General features: G+C 36.7%; 1 protein-coding gene across 12 annotated transcripts in view; it reads left to right on the forward strand.

Annotated features, from left to right (window-relative positions):
* KALRN (kalirin RhoGEF kinase) overlaps positions 1 to 19,718 on the forward strand; it is a 927,260-nt gene that overhangs the window by 550,388 nt on the left and 357,154 nt on the right. For all 12 annotated transcript variants that reach the window (XM_051985449.1, XM_051985462.1, XM_051985457.1 and 9 more), the window contains one exon: positions 13,529 to 13,648. In XM_051985449.1, the coding sequence (XP_051841409.1) occupies positions 13,529 to 13,648 (120 nt within the window). The remainder of the gene's footprint in view (positions 1 to 13,528; positions 13,649 to 19,718) is intronic.

Raw genomic sequence — 19,718 nt, forward strand, 5'->3', positions numbered from 1 at the left:
ATGGAGTAGTACTCTTACATAGTAGTTGAGAGCTTAGAGACCATCAAATCTAACATCAACCTTTTTTTCAGGTAAGGAAGCTGAGGGCCAGAGAGTTAGTGTGATATAGAGGAAAAAGAAAATCGGAGACTGAATATAACTCTTGACTTTAACATTTATTTTTCACAATCCCAAGCAAGTAACTTCTTCACATCCGTGAGCCTGTTTCTTCATCTGTAAAATGGGATAATAATGCTTCCATTACTGTCCTTGCAGAATTGTTAAGAAAGCTGAAAAATGTTAAAGAGCTTATGTGATGGTTATGATCAAAACCAGCCCAAGTTCCCAAGTTCAACTTTTAACCCTGATACTTATTCTCTGTGTAATCTGGACTTGTTTTCTCATCTCTAAAAGAAGAGAGCTAGACTAGATAAACACATTATATCCTTTCTAGCTCTGAATCTGGGAGACTGAAATTCTTCTCAGTAGGGATAGATCTGGGTATACCTACTGCCTTGGACCCTTGATTCCCTCCCTGTTTGTCACTACATTAACACTACCTCAGACAACTATTGAGTAATTGATTGCAATTTAAGACTAAAAAGTTAGAAACCAATTCCTATCATCATTGAAGATGATTCAACTCAGGAACAATACAGGAATTCCCAAAAGTCATAAAGTAATTTTAAGCTTTAATAACTTTTAAAATATTTTGCTTAAGGTATTAATACTAAATAATATTTGTCTCTGGCAGATATGTCCCACTTTCCTTGTTCTGTTTGGTTTCATCGAGTTAGGTAATAATCTCTCTTTGTACCCTTGATTTTCTCAGGTCTCATGTACCAGCCCATGCATCTAAAGCTGCCCTCTTAGTAGCTAGCCCACTCCTACATCTGAGCGGGAGGAGTTGCTTTTTCTAGTTTAATTACTTCCTCTTTACTCCCTATTCCAGGTTGCTGTTTTGCCAGGGAAAGTCTTCTTAATAATAGGCATGAATTGTCCTTTCCTGCTCTCACCCGTGGAGCTTTCAGTCCAAGCCCACACATGTCTGCTATGAATCTTTTGCTCATTTACAGAATATATGACGCATGGAGGTCCAGAGCAGAAACCGAACAGTTCTGTTTTGAATAGCTATTTTCTGTTTAATTGCATTAGAACTACAGAATCCTGGGATCAAAAAGGACCTTAGAGGTTATGTAATTTAACCAGAAACATAAGCCCCTCTGTAATACCTTCGACAAGTACTCTCCCATCCAAGGCTTCAGCCCAGACTACATCCAGACCAATTGAATAATCTACCTATCTCTGCCACTCCCACACACGTCAAACTCATTTGATTGTCTTCAGTCATGAATTAATGAATAATAAAGCACTTATTATATCAGAAACTGTGCTAAGGGGGGAGGTTTATACATAACAAGCAAGATAGTCTCTGTCCTCAAGAAGCTAATATTAAAATAGAGAAGGCAATACACAAAAGGAGAGCTAGAAAGGGCAGTATATGTTATTAGAATCCTGTGACCTGGGGACAGAATCAGAGTTAGGATGAGAGTGGCTATGAAATATGGTTAGAATGGAGGATCATGGTCTGGAAATGACCAGGAAGTGATGTGAAGACCTGGTTCTGGGCAAGGTTCTGATGAAAGCACAACAAGGAAACAGAGACAGAGTCCTTCACCGAAGACATGTTCTGATGCAAATGGGGTGCATGGTGAAAAGGAAAAAAGAATGGGTTTGCTTGGGATTTCTTTGTATTTCCTTGTAATTCATGAATGCATCCTCAGATTCAGAAAGTAAGTCCGTTTGGATGAGGTCACGAATACTACTATCTCATAGATATCTCTACTCCAAAGAGGAAAATGTTCAAAACATTTGCTTGAAATCTGAATGTAAGGCCCCAGAATGGATCTCCTAGATTCTTCAGGTAATCAATCACTTCTCCACCTCTTCATTTTCAGTGTCTTATTGAGTCTCACAGAATGCCACCCAAACAGAATGCATCTCTTTAGCTCTATTTTGGCACATAGGAAGTACTTAATAACTTTTTCATTCACTTACTTGTCTCCTAATTATATAAAAGATGGCACTTGAGCTGAATTTTGAAGGAAACAAGGGATTCTAAAAAGCTGAGGTAAGGAGAAAGCCTTCTAGTCATGAGGAATAGCCAGTCGAAAGATAAGCAAAATCATGTGTGAGAAACAGCAAGGAGGACAAGAGCAATAGTCACAGATAGCAAGAAACAGACTTATCTCTTGAAATGTTGGTCCCATAATCACAAATCTAGTGCTTTTCCACTACAAAATCATGATCAATACTGTCTAATGGTCACAGAGATAGCAAGAAACAGACCTATCTCTTAGAATGTTGGTTCCATAATGACAAATTTAGTGCTTTTCCACTACAAAATCATGATCAATGTTCTCTAACAGTGTACTATTTCAAGACAGCTAGGTGAGTAAAACACTGGGCCTAGAGTCAAAAAGATTCATTTTCCTAAATTCAAATCCAGCCTCAGATACTTCCTAGCTATGTGATCTGGGCAAATCCCTTAACCCTTCTTGCCTCAATTTCTCCACTTGTAAATGAGCAGGAGAAGGAAATGGCGAATCACTCCAAGATCTTTGTCAAACAAAGAATTGGACATTACTGAAATGACTGAATAATAACAAACAACAATATACTCTAAGATTGCTGAAAAAGCTAGTCACCATGATTTGATGTGTTTCTCACCAGAGCTAAGGTTGAAGATTCTTAAGAGAAATAGCATGCCCCAGAAGAAGGACTGGATCTGAAGTCAAAGGACCTAGAGGAAAATCCAAATCCTGCTATTTACTACCTGAATGACTGGAATAATTCTTTAACTTCACTGGGTTCCAATTTTCTAATCTAAAAAATGATGGGGTTGGACTTGTTAGCCTCTATGGTCTTTCCCAGCTCTCAATCTATGATTGTGAGTTCCTCTGATTCAACGTCCTTAAATTATCTCCCATGACCTCTAGACCTATTTTGTGAAGCTATAAGGCTATAGGAGGGGACCTGAGGCCTTATTAACCCTTAGGCAGCTTCCTAAATCACCAACCCTACTTTCTAGAGTCACTTTAACATACTTTTCCTTAAGTCCTTTGAGCCCAGCATCACACAGTCATTATGTATTTGAGGTGAGATTTGAATTCAAGTCTTCCTAAGCACTTACTTTCTTTTTTTCTCCCTTCTATCTTTCAACTCTACATACTGTATCACAAAAGACTATTTTTAAGATTTATTTATTTTTAGAAAAGAAGAAAAAGTATACGCAATTTCAAAATTAATATAACATGTTATAATAATTAGGAGGACAATATAAAAGAAATCTATCTAGTTAGACTTCTATGCCAGGTAGATGACACGGTGGATAGGATGCATGGAGTGGACAGGGTGAGCAGGGTCTAGTATCAGACTTCACATGCCTCCTAGCTGTGTGAATGAAGCTACGAGTGAGGCTGAAGGCAAAACCCATGTTGTAGGCTCTTGTCAGCTTCTCCTTAACCCAAAGTGCTTGAAGATAATAGAGCTCTGATGTAAAACCATGGTCTCCATTTTCTCCATTTTAAGACATACTGAATATCTGAGTAATCTGATAGCACTAACAAGTCCATTCTAATTCTGAAAATTTATAACAATGATAATAATGGTGGTAAAACTTTGCATTAATATAGCACTTTTAAATGTCAAGAAAGTTTTCACATAAGATCATAGATATAAAGCTGGAAGGAACTTCCACAGTCATATATTCCAACATCATCATTTTTATGGAGAAGCTGATGGAGGCTGGGATAAGGGATCTGATGTAGGATTTGAATCTAGGTCCTCTGACTATAGTCAGCACTGTATCACTTATAGCATTCTGCCTATGACTTCATATAATTCTTTGAATAATAGACAGCTGGCAAAATTCTTGCTTTTCAGATGAGGAAATCAAAGTATTATATGATAAACTAGCTTGCTCCCATATAGGAACAGAGCCAGGGCTAGAATCCAAGTTAATTTCATAAGCCCAAAGGTCTCTTGATCATGATTTAACATATTAATTTGGGCATCAATCATGGCCTGGTTCTGCAGAAGAAAGACAGGAGAGTTCCATCACAACCAAACTACAATATAGAATAAAAATCTTCTTGACCTCGGTAGGAATTTTTTCAGAAAAACTAATACAAGAAAACTATTGTCTTGGTAAAGATCTGGATATGTTGGGTATGTCAGAGAGATCTATAAAAGACCACTTGTGTTACTATTCTTTAGTCAACACAAAATTATTCCCAGCTATGGAGAAGAACAGTGAATCCCAAAATAGCAGATAATATAAACATTATTTCCCTGTGACTTTCACAGACTCTCATAGTTGGAAGTGTGTGGTGTTATTATAACAACAACAGCAGATTTACCTTTCTAATTACATTCATTTTTCCGGTCAATATTGAAATGGAGTTTGCTTTTTTTGAACATACATCCTTTAGGTGATTGGGGAAGATTTGGCCCAGGAACCAATTTGTCATCCAGAGGAAACAGATAATCTGTGCATGACTAAGCAAGAGCTGTCTGGAACTAACAGACATCTCATAGACTGGATGTTAAAGAGAAGCCTGTCCTCTCAGAAAGCAAAAGTTTTCTTTCTCCATCTATCCCACCACCATCACCACTATGAGAGCTGTAGAACAAAACAAGGCTTTTCATTTTCATCTTCCTTATCCCAAATGATGTGTGATTCCCCTCTTTGGAAGGAAAAAAATTGAGGGTGTCTAAGAGCCTCAAAAAACTTTATTAAGCATCTCCAATGTGCAAAGCCCTGGGAATGCCAAATAAATGTGGCCTAAGTCTATCTTCAGAGATTTTTCTAATCTAACAAGAAAAATCAGAACCCCCAGATAGAGAGAGAGACAGAGAGACTGACACAGAGAGAAAGATATGGGGAGAGAGAGAGAGAGAGAGAGAGAGAGAGAGAGAGAGAGAGAGAGAGAGAGAGAGAGAGAGAGACAGAGAGAGAGAGAGAAGAGAGAGAAGAGAGAGAGAGAGAGAGAGAAGAGAGAGAGAGAGAGAGAGAAACAGAGTGAGACAGAGAAAGAGAGAGGGAGAGAGAGAGAGACAGGGAGAGACAGAAACAGAGACAGAGACAGAGACACAGAGAGAGAGAGAAATTGGCATTATCCTTGCCAGGAAAATCCCCAATGGGGTCACAAAGAGTCAGACATGAGTGAAACAACAATAAACTGTGTATGTATGTTTATATGAGCGTGTATGTATATATGGGTGTTTATATATATATATATGTATGTGTGTATACATACATAATAAAGTTAGAATGAAAATAGGACACAGTAAGAGTCTGGACAAAATGGTATGATCATTTTCTGCTAAGAAGAATCAAAGGATGATAGAATTTAGAAGTAGAAGGGACGTTAAAGACCCTGTAGCATGAAACCTCTTATTTTATAGATGAGGAGTTTGCAGTGACTTGCCCAGAATGATCCAGGTAATAAGTATTACAGCCATTATGGAGGAACCAGCACTTAACATAGGCCTAGAAGGAAGAGGGATTTCAATGGGAAGGAAAGGGAATGGCCTGTGTGACTATAAGGAAAAGGGGAGGGCTTGACAGAAGCCCTGACAAATGGAGCATGTAAATAATGATTGCTCATATTTGGATGATGCTTCCTAATCTAAGAGTTACTTTGCTTGAAACAATGCTGAGATAGGTAATGAAAATATTACTGATATTTAATAAATAAATAATATTAATAAGAATAAATATTAATAAATTAAATAAACAAGTATAAGTAAGTATAATAAAATATTACTGACGCTGAGATTAAGATTTAGAGAGTTGAAGTGATATACCCATAGGTTTTTGAAGTGTTGAATGCAGGAATAGAATCCAGGTCTTTTCATTCCTTTTGCACTAATTTTTCCAGAGTAGCCCTCTACTTTTCTAACAAAGAAAAATCTTGGAAAAGGAGATTGAAAAGGCAAAACAGGGCCAAACTAAAGAGGGATGATTAGGTGGAATGAGGTATAAATACCCACACACAACAGAGAATTTGATCAAGGCATTTGATCAAGGGAGTGATATGATCAGAGTGGAACTTAAAGAAGATTGTTTTGATCTCCATGTGGAGGAAGGATGGATTGAAGGAGGAAAAAAGCAAAGAAAGAGAGAACTATAATAATTAGTGGCTAACATTTATGTTTTATCTTCTTTTATGCTCATAACAACCCTAATAATTAGGAGCTATTGTAATCTGTGATTTACAGGTGGCAAAAAAAGATTAAATGACATGCCCAAGATCATACAGCTATTAAGTGTCTGAGGCAGAATTGGGATTTAGTTCTTCCTGACTCTAAGTACATTGCTCTAACCATTATATCTGCCACCTGCCACCATTTAGAAAGCTAACATAATAATTCACACAAGAAGTTCTGAGGACCTTGGCAAGAGTAGTAGCAATATTAATGAAGCAGGAGGGATGGATGTAAGAGAAATGGAGGCAAAACATGTTGAACTTGACAACTGATTAAATGTGGAATAATTATTGGAGGAATTGAGAATTAAAAATATCTTGGGGGGGGTTTGGGGCCTAGGTCACTAGGGTAAATGGAAGAAGGTAGGTTTGGGGGGTGATTTTAGTTTAGAACATGTTGAATTTGAGTGGTTAGTGGGATGTTCATTTGAAGATGTCCAACAAATAGTTGAAAGTTGAGTTCAAAGATGAGATCAAAACTAGAATTGTAGAAATGAGAGGCACTCATACCAGGATGATGATCAAAGCCTTGAGTATAAAGAAGATCATCAAAGAAGTGGGACTAAGTTTAAATACTTATCTAAAGAAGTAAGGCTAAGGCAAAGTCTTGGAAGACTCTGCAAAAAGATTATAATTATGCTTTCCACATTTCAGGCTTAGGAGCACTACACCTCCACGATTTAGAAATTCCACATAAATGTTTTTTTACCCTCCCTTCATATCAGACAAGAATGCTGTTTTTTTTTCTTTTTCTTTTATGGGATGTTTATAATAATACTTTGTTGTTAAATTTGGATTGAGTCATATATTCTGTCATTTCTGGCTTCCACAAAACTCTCCAAAAATTTTCATTTAATTTCTTATTCTAATCCACTATATATCAAAGCCATAATGGGGAAAGTCACCATGAAGAAGGGGTAACTATATGTGTGTGTGTATTTATGTACATATGTTACATATACAGACATATATTGGAGGGGACTTATTCTCCTTTTCTATTAGAAGCTCCTTGAGAGCAGAATCTCGGTCCATACTTCTCTTTTCAATAGTGTTTATAACATGGCTGGGTGGTACTAGATGACCCCTGAGTTCCTCTCTAAAACTATTTCTCTGGTCTCTAACCTACTTCATACATTGCTAGTGGTAGGAGAAAAGGAAACCAGAGAAAGAATCATCAAAGAGGTAGGAAGAGAACAAGGAAATAGAAGTATCACAGAAGCCAAAGAAAGAGCGAATGTGGGATCATCAACAGTGGCAAATCCTTTAGATTAGTCCAGAAGAACTTTAAAAATAGGATTATGATTGTTTTTCAAAATTCTTAAGAAAATTTATTAAAATTTAAGCAGAGAAGAAATAAAATGGAAATGTAAGAAATGTGGCTTAGTGGCTTAGTTAAAAAAAAAAAAAGAGCAAACTCACTAAAGGTCTTCACTAAAAACCACTGCTGTTTGTAATGGCTTGGTAACAAGCGCTACTATGTCCCAGCCCAGGAATTAATTTTCCCTGTCAGAATAGAGTTCTTTACTTCAGTGATGGGTTTCCCCTAGTTACACAGATGGGGCTGGTATTTGATGTAAGTTGGTGAAGCAAGAAATATTGATCTAGGAACTGTTGACATATAGGCTGAGAGAGCTAATTGAGAAGTCAGTATTGATCAATGGGACTAAGTTTAAATACTTATGCCTAAGTGTCTCTCTCTCTCTCTCTCTCTCTCTCTCTTTCTCTCTCTCTCTCTCTCTCTCTCTCTCTCTCTCTCTCTCTCTCTCTCTCTCTCTTTCTCTCCTTCTATTTCTGCCTCTGTCTCTGTCTCTCTCTCCCCTCTTTCCCTCTCTCTGTCTCTTCCTCTCTGTCTCTCTGTTTCTGTATCTCTCCCTCCCTCCTTTCCCCTTCCTTCTTCCTTCTCTCCCTCCCTGTCTCCCTCTCTCCTTCCCTCTCTCTGTCTCTGTTTCTTTCTAGCTCTCTCTTTTCTCTTCCCCACTCTTTCTCCTTCCCTCTCTCCCTGCTTCCTTCCCTCCTTTTCTCCTTCTCCTTCTCTCCTTCTTTCCCTCTCCCTCTCCTTCCCTCCCCCTCCCTCTGTTTCTACTTCTGTCTATGTCTACGTCATTAAAAAAAATTCCTCCAGGGGCCGCTAAGTGGTGCAGTGAATAGAGCATCAGCCCTGAAGTCAGGAGGATCTGAGTTCAAATGTGACCTCAGACACTTAACACTTCCTAGTTATGTGACCCTGAGCAAGTCACTTAACCCCAATTGCCTCAGCCCAATAAACAAACAAATAAATAAATAAAAATAAATCCTCCAATTGAAAGCTCATTAACAGAAGGCAGAGAGATAAGATAAATAATAATCAATTAAGGGTGTTTTTTTGGTTTTGTTTTTTTCTAACTCCATTGACACAGTTTGGGGCTAACTTTTTTCCCCAGAATAACATTATTTTATAATTGTTTTACACTAGAACTTTTAGAGTGAGTCCTAATTTACAGGGATATTTTTGTTATGTTGATTTATTTGCTCTAGACATGTGATTTCATCCATATAAGGAACTCCTGTTTGTGTAAAGATTCTCCCCACTGATACAGAATGGCAACTTCTTTGTGACGTACTATTGTTCAGTTATTTAAGTCATGTCTGAATTTTGAATACATTTCATATTTTCTTGGCAAAAACACTAGAGTGGTTTGTCATTTCCTTCTCTAGCTCATTTTACAGATGAGGAAATTGAGGCAAACAGCATTTAAGTGACTTTCCCAGGTTCACACAGCTAAGAAGTATTTGAGGCTGTATTTGAACTCACGGAGAAAAATCTTCTGACTTCAGGGCTGATATACCAGCCATTATACTATACCACCTAACTTCCCTGGTAAAAGTAAACTATTCTAATTACTTTTCCTAGCCTATTTTGATCACTTTGCCAAGGGTCCCCACTTAGGTAGAGGTGCCCTCCTACACCTATATAGCTTCTTCAACAAGGATGTGTCCAAAACTAGATGAATGGATGGAAAAATATCATTGAATTTCTGTGTGCTTGAGTAAAAGGTCATAAAGTGAGGGAGAAATAACTCAAATTATATTTGTAAGATGATGAACAGAGCTTTCAATTACACTCCAGGAAAGGAGTGATTATAGGCTGCTTCCTGAAGATACTGACCCAATATGTCACTGCAGACTAAAGGCCAATTAAATGCTGGGCTCTGTCATCAGGAAGGTCATCAGAAACAGTGGGAACATTATCCCACTTGGTTACAAAACCCAGATTACGTCAGCACCAGGCATGTACTGTGAATCTTTCTACTTGTTACATGTCATAAAAAGCATAACAATTGGAAAAGGTCCAGAGATAGGATGCTAAAATGAAAAAAAAAGAGGTCTTTGCCATCAGAAAAGGAAAGGTCAAAGCTAAGTATAAAATCACAAAGAAGAAGAGAGAGGAGGAACATGGATTTGCTCATCAGATCCTGTAATATTAAAAGCAGCTCAATACAGCACAAGGAGCACAGGATTTGGAGTTTGAGAGACAGGGGTACAAATTCTGTATCTGCCATTTATTGTCTGTTAAGTCAACATATGTTTATTTAGAATCTACTGTGTGCCATCCACTGTGCTAAGCACTAGAGATACAAAATAAAGAAATATACTGTACCCTGTCCTCAGGGAGATCCCAGTTTAGTGGAGAAGGCAACATGTAAACAATTATGTACAAAAAAGCTATAGACAGGTTAAGTTAAAGAATATGGCACTGGAATTGTAAGAGACTAGGAAGCTTTCTTGCAGAAGATGGCATGAAGCTTGGATGAAGATAGAAAAGCCTGGAATCAAGAAAACTTCTCTTCCTAAGCTCAAATCTGACCTTCAATACTAGTTATGTGACCCTGGATAAACCAGTTTCCTTAATTGTAAAATGAGCTAGAGAAGAAATGGCAAACCATTCCTGTATTTCTGCTACAAAAACTCCAAAAAGAGTCAAAAAAATTGGAGAAGACTGGAATGACTGACTAATGTGCCAGGTATTGTGCTTAGCTCTGGAGATAAAATATCAACTTCCTTCCACTTCTCTCCCCAAACCAATTCTTGCCCTCCAAGTGTTTACATTCTAATGAAAGAAGCAACAAATCTATAAGTAAATGCATATAAATCAAAAGTAAGTGGAAGGTGACTATAACCTTACTCTTTACATTTGTATTGTTGGAGTCATTGTATATATTGTTTTTTCCCGTTTCTGCTTACTACACTATAATCAATTCATGAAAAATCATAAAAGCACAAGTATAGCATTCATAGGCAAATGGTTCTAAGGGTGTTGAGTATCAGCATACTTACATGACACAATACTGTTCTTAGAAAGCACCTAGCTCAAGTTCCTTCTCCCAATTATCTCTGCCTGCACCAGTTCCATTCTTGGAATCCTTTGGGAATCTATTTTCTTTTTCTAGTTCCATGTGTTTTTATACTTGATTCCTCTAAGTTTTCTCTGAAACCCTTTATTGACCAATGAAGCCTCTATTCCAAAAGACTTGATTCCTAGATAGAGCCAGAATTAGGAACAGGTAACCAATGCTTTGTCCTTGGACGTAAAAAATATGAAGGTCCAAAAGATTAACGTATGTATTATAACAGCAACTAAGTCCTTCTGCTCATTGTGTCTCCGTTTTTTAAAAAATTGCCATCTTTTGTTTGTACTTATGTTTTCTCATATCATCTATATTTCCCAATATAATCTTCTTTCCTCTCCCTTCCAAAGAATCATCCTTTACAGTAAATAATAAAAAGGAGGAGGGAAAAGTTCAACAAAATTAACCAATATATCACCCAACTCTGACATCCCATATCATGTTCGGTAGTCATAGTCACTCTTCTCCTGACCCCAAAAGGGTCTGCAAAGAAAGGAATTGCATTTTCATATCTCTTCTTGGGACCAAATATGGTCACTATAATTTCAAAGCCTTCAATTCTGATTGCTTTGTTTATATTCTTTCCATTTTTTGTTGTTGTAGTCATTCTTGTTCTTTTCCTGGTTATGTTATTTTCTTGGTTCTATGTACCACACTCTGCACCAATTCATAAAAACAAAATCTTCCCATATTTATTTATCATATTCATTGTTTCTTAGAGATGAGTAATATTTCCTTAGATTTACATACCATATCTTATTCAGTAGGTCCCCAACTGAAAAGACATCCCTTAGTTTCTTTTTATGAGTTTCATAAAATGAATTTGTTGAATTAAACAGTTTAACAAGCTGATTCTATCTGTATACCTCTGATCCTATGAATTCTTGTCATTCAGTCTTTTGAGTCATGTCCAACTCTTCATGATCCTATTTGGGGTTTTCTTGGCAAAGATATTGGAGTGTTTTGCCATATCCTTCTCCAGTTCATTTTACAGATGAAATAACTGAAGCAGGGTGAAGGGACTTACCCAGGGTCACCCAGTTGGTTTCCAAGGCCAGTTTTTAGTGAGAGGATTTATCCTTTGAAGTATGAAAAAAGCAGAATCTTAAAGCTGAGGAACTTAGAAATAATAGCATATAACCAAGTCATTTGCCCAAAGTCACATAGGTAGTTAAGTGTCTGAGGCAATATTCAAACAGGTCTTGATTCTGAATCCATATCTATCCATTATAATATGTTACTTCCTGAGTTCTTTAGTTTCTTAATGAGAGCAGTTGGAAAATGGGAACAATCAAGGATATGGGATGATATAGGGAGATACAGAGATTTGAGTCTGTTTTTTCTCATTCTGACACTCTATATCTTTTTAAATAAATGTTTTTAAGAGATTTAATAAATGTGTTTCTGTAATCTTACTCTGAATGGCAAAGCTGATAAAAGGAAACAATCCCACATGGTAGCATTGAACCCTCCAGTTTTTCAAAGAAGCCACCCCCAGGAACTTAGCTATCTTGCCCAGATTTTCTTGGCTTCTATTTTTTACAATTAATTTCCTCTGTCCAGAGGGATGCAGATTATCCACTGCATCTGGAGAGAATATTTCTTGAAGATACATAAATGAATCAGTGGACCAATATTGATTGGTGTTGTCTAGCCTATTGGGCAGGATAGAGCAATAGATTGATAGATCGATAGATAAACAGACAGACATATATAGCTATTTCCCAATCATAAATGATCAGCCACATTTTCCAAAGAACTGTAGAAGTTAGTTTTATCTCTGAATCTAGCACATTGTTACATGTGTGCATGCCCCACACTTATATCTACCATTTCAAGATAATTAGACATTGCCAACTACTTTAGGAGAGTATAGAAATGGTCCTGAGAATTTCATACATGCAATATGAGAGTTTATTTTCTGGAACTAATGACATCTTATCCCAGTTTATGCCACATCAATCAGAGTAACATCTTCATCCTAATTGGATGGCTTTGGTAAGGTTGGAGTTACATCACATCTAAGTAGCATTTTACAGTTTATAGACTTCTTTCCTCCCAACAGTTCCATAAGGTGAATAGTGGAAGGATTATCCTCCTTTCAAAGATGAGGACACAGACTCAGAGAAATTATATGATTTACCTTTAGTCATAGAGCAAATACACTGATTAGCTATGGTATGATACTCACACACAATGCAGCATTATTCATTTTGTCTGGTCTTAGAGAGAATTTGAGGATTATCATTTGTCTGAGAGAGAAAAATGACTTTAAGAAGGAGAGAAAAGGCCTCATTGACAAGTCTGAAAAACTATACTTCTATAATCTCCAGCCTCACTCCCTATTCCTCCTATGGGACTAGAAGAATAATGGATGGATTTTGTTTCAACATAAAATTGAGAAGAACAAAGACTCATGAACTAAACATTTATTGAATACTTATTATTTGTAAGGCACCATGCTAGAGATTATGAAGAAGAATAAGATATGGCCTTTGTTTTCAACAAGTTACAGTCCTATAGAGAAGATGCAACATTTTCAACTTAAAGCAAGGCAAAATACATCATAAGAGAGGTAGAAAGAAAGTACTATAAGAGTTCACAGAAAAAAGAGAAAACTTCCAGTTCGAGTGACTATGTAAGCTTTCATAAAGGAAGTGAAATCTGAATTGATTTTTATAGGATTTTAATCAGCAGAAGTGGAAGGACACTTGAGTTATTCTATATTTATTCTATGACCATGGAGCATGAAGAAATTAGATACTTATTAAATATTTCTCAAATGAATGAATGAGAATGTCTGCACCGTGTGTGACCAAATAACTGTCAAGGCAACTGCCTCTATGGGAATTGGTAATAGATTAATAAAATGTGTGCTTTTCCTATCTCCAGGTCCTGGGCTGGATCCGCAATGGGGAGTCAATGCTTAATGCCAGCTTGGTCAACGCCAGCTCTTTGTCAGAAGCTGAGCAGCTTCAGCGGGAGCATGAACAGTTCCAACTAGCCATAGAGGTAACACTCCTATCTGTGCTTCAGGGTTCTATCTTTTGTCCACCATACTGGACTCCATGTTATAAAGAGTTCTCTGAAGTTTGGGGTGCTTTTTTTAAAAAAAGAAAAGCATCTGAATGAAACACCCTGGGATTTATGTCTTCTCAACATCCAAGAACTAAAAAAGAAGCAATTCAAGTGCTTTACAAAAACCTAAGGTGTGAAGATCCAGGCTGAAATCTGTATTAAAGCTCATTCACATTAGAAAATGATAGATCTTTTAAACTGCAGGTCCCCTAGAGCATTTTAGGCAATGGAGGCCTATAGAAATGCCTAACCTCTCTGCCACATTTCCATATATCAATGGCATGAGTGAGAGAAAGAAGCTTAGAAATGGAAAGTTAAAAGTGTGGAACCACTGCCAATTGCAGATTAATCAGAAAGGAAGATTAAGCATCTCAGAAGTTATAATACACATCATTAGGAAAATGGGATGAAATTCTTGAGACATCTGAATTACATTAATGTTCTTACATTAATATGTTTCTAGTAAAGTAAGATAAGTCTCTATTTCCCCCAGTAGGGAATTGGAAGTGAGGGAAAGAACTTTTAGTAATTAAGTTGGGCTAGCATTAGTACAAGTTGTACACACAGATTGTTTCAGTTTCTTTCGGAATAGGAACAGTATTAAAATTCCAGGGCTGTGCTATTAATGACAGAAGGTCACCAAACTGGATTTTGAGGAAGAAAGACTTTTAAGTAAACTAACTATAACCATGAAAATCTAGTACAAATTAATTCTGATGAGGGTTAATGACTTAAATAATGCTTGAAATTGGTGTCTTCTCATCCATCCCATAGAGAGTTGAGTTGATTGCTTTGGAGTGGGGGGAGAATAAGGAAGAATAGGAAGTGAAGCATGAGGACTATATTTAAATAAAGTCATAGATCAGTACAAATGGGAGAAGAAAAAAATAGAAAAACACATACAGACTCTTCTTACTAATGACTAAGTGTTAAACTCAATCTCTTTTGGAATATGTAGAAAATGTGGATTTCATCTGCTTCTGGAAAGTGACTACCAGTCAAAATTCCTCATGAGTCTTAGCCAATGAATAGAGAAAAAAGCAGAATGGCTAAATTCTATATTAATGTAGCTTTTTTGGTACCTGCACTTGATAATAATATCAGCAATTCTGGATCACCATAGTACAGATATTCTATGTTCTTCTCCAATACCACACAACTAGTCTTCACTGATAGGTTTTCATGTATGTACTTTTCTCAAAAATGATACATTGATATTCATAGAAAATGACCTATTTTAGAATGTGGCAGTCTATTCTCCAAGGGAGACCACTGGAGTCAATTTAATGTATGTGTGTTGAAAGAATGTTGAAAAATCTTAGGGAGCAGGCAGAGGATTTTTCCAGAGTGAGTGGTCGATCAGCATACCAACTTAAGGCTTATGCTCCCCATACCAATCTCCATGTGTCTCTTTGAACCAAGTTTTCTATCACGAAGAAAAAATAACTGTTTAAAATTCAAGCTATGTTAAGGGGAGTTTAAAGAATGTAGTTTGGTTTAACACACTTTGATGGTAGCATTTGGGGAATTTATCTTGACTACTGATGATTCTGTTTGACTACTAAGGTTGCTAAAGAGAAGTCAGGTGTCTCAGAAGGAAGTTCTAATTTCATTCACTGTCCATGCTCAAGAGAACCAGAATCACTACCTTGGCTCAGCCTGGGACTGCTAGACCGCATTCCCAGGGTCCATCAACTGGAGGAGCCATAAATTTACCTAACAAATCTAACTGATTCTGTTAGTATTCAAGGTGCTCTATCTGATGTGTTTTCAGAGAATCAAGTTCTCTGGGAGGTTTTCATAGCTAGCTGAGTTTTTTAGCTCATTTTTATTTTAAATTCTTTAATGCATTTTTAAACATAAGCATTACCACATGAACAGTAGTTAAGCAGCTGGATATTAAATCCAACTGGTTTGCTTAAGATATCCTCATCTGCATTGCTAGCAACTATCGTTTCTCCTGCTAATGAGTTTCTCAAAGCTGTATTACTCAAAAACATTCCTGGCCCCCATTATGGGATCATGGCTCAGATGACCAGGAATTATAAATAAATGCAACAAGACAGTGAAAAGTTAAGCAAGCCAGAAGATATGGAATGTGGGCCAAGTCTTATTATTATTATTATTATTCAAAGAAGGAAATGGCTGAAATAGCTACTAGATAATAATTAAATTAAGGAACAAGAGCCAGACTGAGCTCAAGTAGGTCTCTGAGCAGAGGAGTGAAGTTCTCTGAAGCCATCCTTGTCCAGGATTACGAGAAGACTTCAAGCTAGCATTCCCCTCCTAAATGAAGGTGCAGGGCAACATGATTTTATATACAATGTCAGTCATTTGCTGGTCTCTTACATAAGATCATAGATTCAGAACTGGAAGGGAATTTTGGGCTCACTCAATCTTATCTCCTCCTATCTCAGAAAAGAAAATTAAAGCCCAAGGGAGCCCAAGGTCTTATGCAAATAAAAGGCAGAGTCGAAAGACATATTTGCTAATATTGCCTATTATTATAATTATTATTATGAATGATATTAGATACATCCTATATGTTGGGCACTGTACCAGATCCTGAAAATAGAAGCAAACAGATGAAATTCCTTCCCCTAGTGTTCAGTAGGAGCTCAGGGGAAGGAACCAACACCAAGATTTGGGCTTTTTTGAGGACAGCTTAATGGAAAATATAAGACTTGAATTGAACTTTGAATGGCAAGTAAGCCTTAGACTAAGGGAAAAGTGCAGCGGTGAGATCAGGTCTGGTAGAATAGAGGGCTCATGTAAGAGAGGAAGGGGAGTTTGAAAAGGTTAGTTAATGTCAACAGCATTGAATTTGGAGTTTCAGGACATGGCTTCAAGTCCTGTTTCTGGCACTTAATGCCCGTTTGACTTGGCTTAATTGATTGAGCTGATTGGCCTCAGCTACATTGTCCATAAAAATGAGATTAGACAAAATTGTCTATAAGATTGATACAGGTAATAAGAAAACACTTGAGATTTTTGAGTTGAGGGTCGACATAAGTGTTTTGGAAAATTAATCTGTTGATGATATATTGGATGGATTAAAAAGTAGAAAAAATAGAAGGAAACCCAATAGAGATTATTGCAATTCTGAGGTGCTAAGACCCTAAACAAGGAGGAGAAATAATAATATAAAGGAAGGAATAAATGTGATATATTGGGAAAACATAATCAACTGGACTTGATGACTGACTTGAATGTAATTCTATTCTTTATTTTTTGGAGGGAGAGAATAGTCTCTATTTATTTTAAATTAATTCTATAACATCAAAAAATAAAGAAAACTGAGGGATAAATGCCTGACTATTCAATTAGGGGGAAAAGTATCTTTGTATATCACATTCTTTATTTTTACAAAAGACTTATAAAAATCCAGAGAACTTGGGAGGTAGTAAGAAGAGTGCAATATTGAAACATTTTGAAGTCAAAAAAGAAGGATGAAAGAGTTCATTCAATCTTTAATGTGAAGAGGAAGTTAATTTTCTGAGAGTGAAAAAATATCTAAGACTTGCATTGGAACCTGTAGGACAGAGGAGGAAGAAACTGGAGCAGCTACTTTGGGACTGTAATCGGGAGGGAGAGGATGAAGAGATTACTAAAAGGATTTCCTAGCACCAGAGGCCCGAGAGAAGATAGATAAAATGAAATTGTTTTTAATTCAGTAATAGAAGTTCTATGACTTGGTTTGTATTGGGCAGCTTGGGAATGGAAAAAGTGGATAGTTGGCGTTATTCAAAGTTACTAATGGGGGATTGGCAAATCATTCTAGGATATCAAAGCAGGGCAGCTAACCATGAAGTTGAGGCTAGATACAAAAAGACACCAATCAGTCAAATAAAAAGCATTTCCTACTATATGCAAGACACTGGGGATGTGATAAAAACAACAACAATGATTTGTTCTAGAGGTTATAAAACAAATGTTATATTATATATAAAACAATATTACAAATATTGTCTCATTTTATCCTCACAATGGGGATGATTCAAGAAAACAGTTATTATTATTATTCCTTTTTACAGAAAAGGACCTTGAAATAGAGATTAAGTAACTTGCCTAGGAGGCAAGGTGGATTTGAATTCAGTTTTTCCTGAGTTCAGGTCCAACTTTCCATCTACTATGCCACCTAGCTGCCTTGTATTAAGAAGGGAATAATCCCTATTCACAAAGAGATTATATTTTAATGGAGGAGACAGCACATATATTAGGGGAGTTAATATGGATGAAGAGCCAGAAAAAGCTATTGAAGTCAGAAGGGGAATAATGGCATGGAACAATAAGGTGATTATAAAAAGGGTGAAAGTAGAAATAAGAGAACAGGAAAATAGTAAGGCAAAAAATTCTGGTGGGGAAGTAGTGGAGTGAGGAGAGGTGTTCTGGGTTGGTCAGAGTGAGGGATAGTCCCAGAGATAACACTAAAGGGAGGACCACAAACTGTGTGAGACCAATCTTTTGCTGGGTTTGCTCTAGAGGCAAACTATCCCTTCTCAAAAGTGGGAATCACCCAATACTTTTGAGAACTAGCAGCTTTGGATACAGAACTGGACTTTCAATCAAGAAGATCTGATTTATGAAATCTAGTGTCAGATACTATGGGACATACATATGGACAAGTCATTTAACTTCTGTCTACCTCAATTTCCTCATCTATAAGATGGGATTAATAATAATACCACGCCTCCTACAGTTGTTGTAAGAATAAAATGAAATTTTTGTAGAGTGCTTTACAAACTTTAAAGGGTTATATACCTGTTAGTTGTTATTAGAAAAAGGAGTGGGCATTTCTGTAGGTCTGATTATTAATGTCAGAAATAGTTCATTCAATCATCCGTCATCCATTTTAGTGTGTAACTGCAACAAGTTTTAAATGCTAGGCTGGTCTCTGTTATCTCCCTAACCCTAACCTTAACAATTAGTATGTAACTAAGAGAATGAAGACTAAATTTGATAGAAAGTTAGTGTTCATAACTTAATTCTGTCTAGAAAGTATAATATAATGAAGAAAATGCTGTTTGTGGAGTCAGAAGCTCTGAGTTCAAATTCTACCTCTGTTATTTATATAGTCACAAGATCTACAGAATACAACACATGTCTATAGTGTTTTAAGGTTCCCCCAAGTTTTTGTTTGCATTAACTTTGTGGAGGAGATAGTGCAAGGATTATTCTACTCATTTCACAAATAAGGGACCTAAGGGATTCAGTAACTTGTTTCAAGTAATGTAGCTAATAAGCATCGAGGAAGAATTTGAACCCAAGACTAATGACTTTGTCTCGTGCTCATTCCCCTATACCACAGTGCCTCTAATAACAATCTGAGCCAAGCAACATTAAGAAAATAAATTCGTTGGGGCAGCTAGATGGTACATAGGATGGAGCTCTAGCTCTGGAGTCAAGAGGACTTAAATTCAAATCCAGCCTCAGTGTGTGTGACCCTGGACAAGGTTACTTAACCTGGATTATCTTCCTTCTGCCTTCCCCCTCCCCCACAAACAATGAAGAAAATAAATTAATTATGAAAGTCAAAGTCATGGGATGCATTTCATTGGCTTATATTTATAAGCGATTTATTAAAATGGTGCCAGATTCCTGGAATTATATAGGCTACTGCTTTTCTCCATTAGAATGGGCAATAGGTCTCTGATAATATTTGTTGTTCTTTACTTTTTTAATTGTTGGAGAAATTAATATAAATCAAATCTTATATAATAATGAATTAGGCTAGATTGACCAAATTCTTTGAAACTCCTGTAGTTAGCCTTCATTGAACATTGTTTGTAATCAATGAACCATTGGTTGTTGTTTTTTGTTACATGAGATTTTTGTTGCTATGTTATGTACTTTTAAAAAGATCTGACCAGAACATTGAATTATACAAATTATTTTCTTGGAAAAATTAAAATGATGGAAATTCTTTGGAATGGCATTTGAAAGGAGAAGAGAAATTTACCTAGTGAATAACCCAGGGCAAAGGAGTCAGGGCAGGGAGACGGTG

The sequence above is a fragment of the Antechinus flavipes genome, chromosome 3 (genome assembly GCF_016432865.1).
Source record: "Antechinus flavipes isolate AdamAnt ecotype Samford, QLD, Australia chromosome 3, AdamAnt_v2, whole genome shotgun sequence".
Lineage (NCBI taxonomy): Eukaryota > Metazoa > Chordata > Mammalia > Dasyuromorphia > Dasyuridae > Antechinus > Antechinus flavipes.